Genomic DNA, 8,909 nt, shown 5'->3' with positions numbered 1-8,909 from the left:
GGCTACGTCGCTGTTAGACTTTTGGTCTTGTTTTGCATACTGTACATTGTCGAAGCTCGTGGAAGAGTTAGTACACTGAACAGATCAGGACACAAAAGGGACAGCAGAGAGAGGAGGAATGGTGGAGGGCAGGAGTGGATGCATGTGGTGGACAAGATGATAACAGAAGAAATCTCAGGAAAAACTGTAAATTTGGAAGGAGGAGGGAGTGGGATTGGGATGGGTCGTTAACGAGTGGAAAGGATCATGGATTTTTTGGATGGGGGACGATCTGAGATGGTGGTGAACAGCTGTCTTCAAGATCTGGAGGGAAAAATGAGTTTCAAGAGGATGTGAAAGTTGGTTCCACGTGTGGGGGGAAAAAGAGGAACGAATGAGTGGAGGTGAGCAAATTCAGTGGAAATGTACTCACCCTTTGATGCACTGGGGACCCGTCCTGATTGGTTCTTAGCCACAGCATCGTTCACAATTGCTGAATATCCCAATGATCTATCAAGAGAAGGGGCTCCCACCAGTAATAGTAATGTGAAAGACCGTCTGTTTTTATGTGGCCGTGACTCCCAAACATCCTCAATTTGGGAATGAAAAACCACAATTAATTGGCTCGCACGAGACAGGGTTTGACATTAACTTTTGTGTGTGTCCGTCCATGTCCATCCTTTATTATGATAGTATGGAGAAGACATTAATACCTTTGTCAAAAGGTCAAAATCACCTAAAATCGTCAATTTACATCGAATGACCTGAAATTGAAAGAATTTGCATATTGGGTCACAGAATTGTTTCACCAATCAAAAGCTAGAAGCCGATTGTTGTTTTTTAAAATAGATCAAAAGGTTAAAGGTCAAGTTTGCATAAAATCACAAATTTTCATCTGATTTACCTGAAATTTAAAGAATTTATATATTGGGTCACTGAGTTGGTTCACTAATTAAAAGCTGGGAGCCAATTGTTTTGTTTTTTTTAGATCAAGAGGTCAGAGGTCAAGGTTGCATAAAATCACCAATTTTCATCTGATATACCTGAAATTTGAGTACCAGTTCACTGGTAATTCCCTGTTTGTCGTTAAAAGCGGCAAAAAGGGTTGGCGTCAGGAAGGGCATCCGGCCGTAAAACATTGCTTCAAAAAGGGGACCAAAAAACAACAACAACCACGGTTCCCGAAAAAGGCCAACCCCTGCTTGCGGGGAAAAATGGCCTCTAAAGGTGGTTATACCTGAAATTTAAAGAATTTTCATATTGGGTCACTGAACTGGTTCACTAAAAGCTGTCAATTGTTTTTTTTTTAATCAAAAGGTCAGAGGTCAAGGTTGCATAAAATTGCCAATATTCACTCGATTGACCTGAACTCGTGACCGAATTGTGACGTCATAGGTCACGTGGTGTGGGCACCATCTTGGAAAAACCAAAAAACTTTGCACCCCTATATCTCCGAAAGTGCTGCATAGAAAAAATTGAGACATGGCTCATTGTAAAGAACTCTCCATGGGGAATAAAATATGTTAATGATGATGTCATCGGTGCCTCCGTTATGACGTCATAATTCGACAAGTACAAAACTTCATCTGATCAAGATAATTTTTTAAGCATCATCTGGGGATAAATTGGGGGAGAAAAAAAATGATGACCATCGGTCACGTGGTTCGGTCGCCATATTTGTTTTAACACAAAAGCCTTAAAAACGACTGAAAACACGTCCTGGCGAGGGTCTGCAATCTGATTGCTCTTTCTGGTTGTTTTTGTGATGCATAAGATGATTCTTTTCATAACAAATTTCTGCCGTGATGGAGGCACCTGTCATAAGCGTGACAAAATCGATCAATAAGAATATCCACAAAGTGTTTAATCAGAGTTCAGACAGTAGTTAACAGACCATTACCCACAGTCCATTCTCCCAGAGAGAGGCCTCGTAGGAAAGGCCTAACATTTTAAGCACTATGCCAGGCTGTATAAGTGTATATATACAAAGTAGACAAGCAAGAACAATTGTCTGAGTTAGGCAACAGAGTAAAAGGCAAAATTCTCATCGCTCGCTCTGCAAAAGGCCGTGTGTACTGCTCAAACCAATTAAGGGATAATCGGTCAACATTCTGCCTATGACTGGCTTGACATTTCTCTCCACATCATGGAAATGTCTTCGCATCTTCGTTGGGTTGCTCGTATGATTAACCTTTGAGCCGATACTTTGTGTGGACACCCCAGTGGTATTCAAAACGATAAAGATTTGAAATCTCCATCGGATGACCATCGTTAACGATGCTCTATTCAGATTTTGTACGAAATGTCACTCGACGGATGATATTGCTTGTGATTAAGAGCAGCACTTTAATTATCTTAAGCAGTGTATGACGCTTGCACATAAAAAAAAAAATGAATCGTTTTGCTTCTTTGCCTGGTGAGGCTGAGTGTTTGTCACGGCAGCTGATTTGCATTTCTCAGGAAAGCTTCAACCTGAAATGTTTTAACTGTTGCTGCTATCGATGACCGATTGTGATATCTTATAAACCAACATGGCCACTTTGTGTCAAGTTACCCTGGATTGTTTGAGTGAGTCGGTGTGTGATGAGGAGATGGAACTGGCAGGATAACGAGTTATCGCCGGCACCCTCAACAGATTACGAACTCCTGTCCTGACTGACTGTTGGGAAAGCAACGGCAAACCCCCCAGCATAACCTGGACCAAGAGACTGCTTTGGCAAAACCGACACTCTGTCGAGAGTATGGTACGTTTATGTTGATGTGAGGACGACGAGACACCCGGCAGTGGTGAGCGTGGAGATTGTGAGCGACGGAAGAGATGCGTGGAGGTGAAAACAACATTTGGCAGAAGTCAATTTTGCAGAGCATTGAGGAAGAAGAGCGGGCTATTTGTTAGTAAAGCATGGCAAGGCACTCCGAGGCTCGATTATTTTCATTAAAAAAGTTATTAGTTATGTTTACACACGAAGCCGAGTCAGCCACGCATCGTGGACACCGCGTTGACTGATTAATGGGAGAATGATGCCCAGAAAAGCGGAACAAAAAAACTCGCAAAAATATAATTATAATACATCTGTTTCATTACATGCATTCATCTCTCGAATCTATTTGGCCAATCGCATCACTCCATTCACTTCCTCAATGCATTCATTCTCCCCTCACTGACCTATTCACATTCCCCCCCCCCCATCCCCCCGTCCCCCCTTCTCATCAGTCTTCCACTCCCCTCCCACCCCTCCTCTCCACCCTCACGCCCCCCCCCCCTCATCTCCTCTACATTCTCCTCCATCAGCTGAAAGATAATTGCTGCATGGAGTATATTCAGATGTCCATGTCCATTTTCTCAGCTTCTGGTGGTACAAAGTGTACGACTTCGTCGTACGTCAGTCCTGAGGGTGGATCATGGGAGACAAAGATTTATCCGTGAGAAAACTATCCTATTATGAACTCTTCCCACAACTAGCAATCCCAATACTCATTCACCCGCCTCCAATCAATCCCCATCTCACTTTTGAGTTCTTCCACAGAGATCTCCCTCCCCTCCAACGTTTCATCAAAAGGCGGTGCCACCGGCTCGTCGTCGGGGTCGTGGTATTGTGCGAAGTACGGGTGAGCAAGCGCCTCGTCCGCAGTCACCCTCTGCTCTGTGTCCAGCACGAGCATCTTCTCGAGAAGATCCACAGCTAGAGAAGATTGGCGAAGGAGCATCCACGAGGTTGGTGGTTCAGTACAGACTTGTGCCCACATTATGCACTTGCACAAGAGCTCCAAAAATGACTTCACCATCGTTCCGTGTGACGAGAGGAATGGCTTTAACAAATACAAATACCTTGAGCTTTGCCAATATCGTCTCCAAAACAAACTCATTCAAATTGGGTTAAAACCATTGCTTAATCTACCATATAAATCACAATGTGTGTTTGTGTATTTGTTTGTATGATGTGTGTTCCCCTTCGTAAGGGTAGGTTTTAAAGGCTTTGAGTAGCGCTTTAGGAGGGATTTGAGTGGCGGGTTTAATGAGCAATATTTGAACATGACTATGTGTCCACTGGTTAAAAGACCGAAAAGACTCCGAGGACGCAAAATACCCAAAGGACCCAGAAGGCCAAAAGACCCTGAGGATCCAATGGAACCAAAAGACCCCAATGACCCAAGAAGGAGGACCCAAAAGATCGCGAAGACCAAAAAGACCCCGAAGACACAATGGACCCTAAAAATCCAAAAGACCCAAAATAACCCAAAGACCCTTAAAGACCGAAAATACCTCGAAGACCGAAAAGGCCCCCAGACTTTTAAAGGCCTAAAAGACCATGAAGACCCAAAAGACTCTAAAGACCCAGAAGAACCAAAAGACTGAAAGACCCAAAATACCAAAATGAACCAGAATACCCTTAAAGACCCCAAAGACCTGAAATATCCAAAAGACCCTCAATGACCCCGAAGACTGAAAATATAGAAAAGATCCCGAAGACCATTAAAGACCCAAACGACTGAAAATACCTTGAAAACCAAAAAGACCCAGAGGAACCAAAAGACCCCGAGGAACCAATGGACACCAAAGACACAAATTACCCAAAACACCCGAAAGACCCTTGAATACCCCGAACACCCAGAGGACCCAAAAACTCAAATGACCTAAAAGTCCCCAAGGAAACTGAAGACCCAAAAGACACTAAAGACCTTGAGGACACGAAAGGCCCTGAGGACCCAAATGACCCAGAGGACCCAAAATATCCCAAAGACCCAAAAGAAGAGTAATTATATCTCTTCTATTGGAAATGTAGACGGTGACTTGCAAGCTGAGCCTCAAGGATGATGTACAGAAGCGTTTTTGTTTTAAATAACAATAAATACAAGACACAGGGAGGTGAAATTCACTGCACATGATGTGCAGCATGCGCAGAGTAAAACAAGTGTTCATCTATGTCAGTAGGATGTCTGATGTACGAAGAAGATATAAGCACATTTGTCTATCCCCCTTGAAAAGTACGATTTGAGTAGGGGTTTATTAGCTAATCTTTTAGCAAGACTGTGTTCACTTTCTTTCTTGAGGGGGTGAAGTGTTACGGATTCGGCCCGAAGGTTTGTTGTTATGATTATTGTTGTTGATTCTAAGTATTCTTGTGATTGTGGTTGAAGGGAAAGGGTTATTATAGGTAAAAGATTTAAAAGCGCTCCTGGTAAAATGTGGCCGGAAATCCGGATCGTGACCGGAAGAGGTGGAGCAAAGGAGGAGAGAGAGGCGAGGAGATCGTGAAACAGACGTGGTTGTTGAAGCTCCGGCCCGAGCGTGCGACGTACAATGCGAGGGAACTTTGCGTCCTTGAAGGGAAATTCGGGCGATAAGAAATATCGTCGGAGTGCGTGGAGTGCCAAAGGGAGGAGGTGAAAAAAATACAGGGAGGTGAAATTCGCTGTACGTGATGGATCACCCGCGCAGAGTAAAACTAGTGTTCATTTACATCCGTAGAACGTCTAATAAATAAAATAAAAAAGAGCACACCTGACGCTAGGCCGATGCTTCAGACTTTGGAATTCAGTACCCTCGAATAAACTTTTCAAACCCGTCATTTTTGATGGGCTTTATACTGGTGAATAAATCAAACAGTATCAAATCTGAGTTTTCACAAGACATGTTATTCTGTGTCTTTTTTTTTGTTTATCACAGTTGATCATAATGAATCAGAAAGTACAACTTGGTGGTTTTAAATTCCAATGACATAAAAGGAAGGAACACTACATTCATGGTCTCTAATTTCAAGTCTCGATGTTTGGTGGTGAGTCATTGCACGTTATAAATGTTGTCGTGTGCTGCTCGAGACCGAACGTGTCCACAAAATGTATCACGTTGAGTGTGACGTTACCATCGGGATTGGCACCCAGAAAGACATCCCGGAAATCGATTTTCTGCATCACGGTCAGAGACTGGATGTAGTTACGGGCCTGCGGAGAGAGAGAGAGAGAGAGAGACAGAGACAGAGACAGAGAGAGAGAGAGAATAATAATAAAATAATAAATAAATAAATATTTAAACTAACTATCGAGGTATTCTTTTTCTCCTGTGTACTACTCCAGAGCTTTGGTTTGGCTTGTAGCCAGTAATAAAAACAAAATACCATGGTATGGCCAGAGATTGTGAGCCTTTCTTGGCTAAAACCCCACATACCGGAGATATCTGCTGCACGTTTGTGAAGCGAGGCCAAAGGTTACCCCAGGATTTAAATCTTGCATCACGCCCAGGTTACGGGACACAGGATTATAACAGAGCAGAACATTTCTCATCATTTCCAACTATAATGATCATCGGGATGATTATATGACACCAACTCAACTACAGTGCTCAGTTTGTGGTGTTTAACACAATCATTACAACATCAGTTACAACGATATGAATACCGATTCCGAGGAGATCTTCCCCATGAGTTCCTTTGTCGGTGTTCCCACGAGCTGCATTATCAACTTCAGTTGGTCTATGTCTGTAACTACATCAAGGGTTACATCGTTGATCTAAGAAAAATAAAAACATTATGACAAACCATATTGATAGTCGCTCGAGTACTCACAGCTCAGTCAATTACGAAGAGAAATTATTCTGTCATTGGAGTTAGATCTCCATACATTGGAAAGCTAAATTATCCACAAATTGGGCATATATATATATATATATATATATATGTATATATATATATATATATATATATATATATATATATATATATATATATATATATAATGTTCTCTATAATTATTCCTTTAATCCTGGTAGGTTTTTGAGGTGACCTTGGGAATTACCTGTCTTGCATCTTCAAGAATGTAATCGCCAACTTCAGCACAAAGTTAGTGAGCTGTGTGGGTTGTTTTTTTTTGTATACAGGATTGAGGCTCGTGAAGGAGCTAACATTTATCACACAAAAAATCAAACAGACACACAAAACATATAATAAGGGTAGCGGTAGACAAGATGGGGAGAGAAGGGGAAGTACAAACACAACATTTGAGAGCAGGGACATCGGGAGATCTGTGGGAGGGAGAGGGCTTGGGGGGGAGGAGGCGTGGGAAGGGGGGAGGGGTGGGAGAAGTATAAAACACAAGGACACTGCAAGAACTTCCAGGAAAGAAGTTGGTATTTCAAACAAAGTGGATCTGGGGTGAAATTAGCAGGGGTAGAAAAGATCAAGGTTTTGGATGGGGGAAGATAAGAGATGGTGGTGAACAGCTGTTTAAAAGACCTGGAGAGAGGAGTGGGATTGAAGAGAGTGAGGGAGTTTGTTCCAGAGGCGGGAGAAAAGAGGAATGAAGGAGTGAAGGTGAGCAGAGTCTTCATTTTGGCAGTTTAACCATAAGAGGGTTGCTGGCAGATCTTGTGCGACCTGTAGGAATATTTGGGGGACAGAGCCCAGAGAGAGCTGGGGGGGGGGGGGGGGCAAGAGAGAGAAGGTGGCAAGAGGTCAACAATGGATGGTCAACAACAATGGACAATGGATGGAGGTCCTCAATGCCAAACAGGAAATTAGAGCAGTCTCCCTTGACATATCACGTGCCTTCGATACGGTCTGGCACCCCACTCTGCTCACCAAACTCTCCTCTTTTGGTATCAATGGAAATCTCCACACATGGCTGGCGGACTTCCTCTCTAGTCGTAGTCAACGTGTGGCCCTGAATGGGTTTCTCTCATCTCCTCTTCCTGTTCAGGCTGGAGTTCCACAAGGCAGTGTTCTGGGCCCTGTGCTTTTTCTGGTCTTCATCAATGATCTCTCTGACTCTCTTGAAAATCCTCTGTATCTCTTTGCTGATGACTCTACTCTCTGTCGCTCCATTCTTCATCCCTCAGATCGGCAGTCTGCTGCCTCCTCACTCTCTGCAGACCTGGACAAAATCACAGACTGGGCAAACAAGTGGAACATGTCTTTCAATCCTGACAAATCTCACACTCTTACGATGTCTCTCCGAAAAGACCGACTGGACAACCCTCCCATCCACTTTCTGAATAATCCTCTCCAAGAAGTTCTGTCACTCAAGCTTTTGGGTCTCACTATCTGCCATGATCTTTCCTGGGAAAACCACATTTCAAATCTGGCCTCCAAAGCCAGTCGCCGACTGGGCATCCTCCGTCGTGCAAAGTCCTTCCTTGGCACACCTGAGCTCCTCACCACATACAAGGCTTTCATCCGCAGCTCAATGGAATACTGCTCTCCCCTCTGGGCTGGTGCTCCTGCCTCACACCTAGCTCGTCTTCACGCTGTTGAAACCAAAGCATTCAGAATCATTGGAATCTCCCGCGATGAAGCTAACTCCAAGGGCCTCTCACTCACTCACCGCAGGCAGGTTGGTGGTCTTTCCATCTTCTACCGACTCCTCTCTGGCCTTGCCCCCCCAGCTCTCTCTGGGCTCTGTCCCGCAAATATTCCTACAGGTCGCACAAGATCTGCCTGCAACCCTCTTATGGTCAAACTGCCAAAATCAAGACTCTCTGCTCACCTTCACTCCTTCATTCCTCTTTTCTCCCGCCTCTGGAACAAACTCGCTCACTCTCTTCAATCCCACTTCACCCTCCAGGTCTTTAAAACTGCTGTTCACCACCATCTCTTATCTTCCCCCATCCAAAACCTTGATCTTTTCTACCCCCGCTAATTTCACCCCAATTCCACTTTTTTGAAATACCAACTTCTGTCCTGGAAGTCCTTGGTGTCCTTGTGTTTTATACTTCTCCCTCCACCCCCCCCCCCCTTCCCACACCTCCTCCCCCCAAGCCCTCTCCCTTCCACACATCTCCCTGCTCTCAAATGTTGTGTTTGTGTGCTTCCCCTTCTCTCCCCATCTTGTTTTCCGCTCCCTCTTTTTGTGTGTTTTGTTTGTCTGGTTGATTTGTTTGTGAAGTAAATGTTAGCTCTTTCACGAGCCTCGATTCAGTATACAAAAAAAAAAAAAAA

The 8,909-nt window shown here is 43.9% G+C and overlaps 1 protein-coding gene across 2 annotated transcripts in view; it reads right to left on the bottom strand.

Annotated features, from left to right (window-relative positions):
• Window positions 1–1,822: 1,822 nt before the first annotated feature.
• The window catches only part of LOC137437887 (mitogen-activated protein kinase 14), a 39,714-nt gene continuing 32,627 nt past the window's right edge, over window positions 1,823–8,909 (bottom strand). For both annotated transcript variants that reach the window (XM_068132586.2, XM_068132587.2), the window contains exons 9-12: window positions 6,376–6,455; window positions 5,844–5,922; window positions 3,489–3,662; window positions 1,823–3,368 (exon numbers count right to left, since the gene is read on the bottom strand). In XM_068132586.2, the coding sequence (XP_067988687.1) occupies window positions 3,301–3,368; window positions 3,489–3,662; window positions 5,844–5,922; window positions 6,376–6,455 (401 nt within the window). In that variant the 3' untranslated portion in view covers window positions 1,823–3,300. The remainder of the gene's footprint in view (window positions 3,369–3,488; window positions 3,663–5,843; window positions 5,923–6,375; window positions 6,456–8,909) is intronic.

Source organism: Myxine glutinosa, chromosome 12, assembly GCF_964187855.1.
Source record: "Myxine glutinosa chromosome 12, kmMyxGlut1.1, whole genome shotgun sequence".
In the NCBI taxonomy this organism is placed as follows: Eukaryota; Metazoa; Chordata; class Myxini; order Myxiniformes; family Myxinidae; genus Myxine; species Myxine glutinosa.
This window is presented reverse-complemented; position numbering and strand designations above follow the sequence as displayed.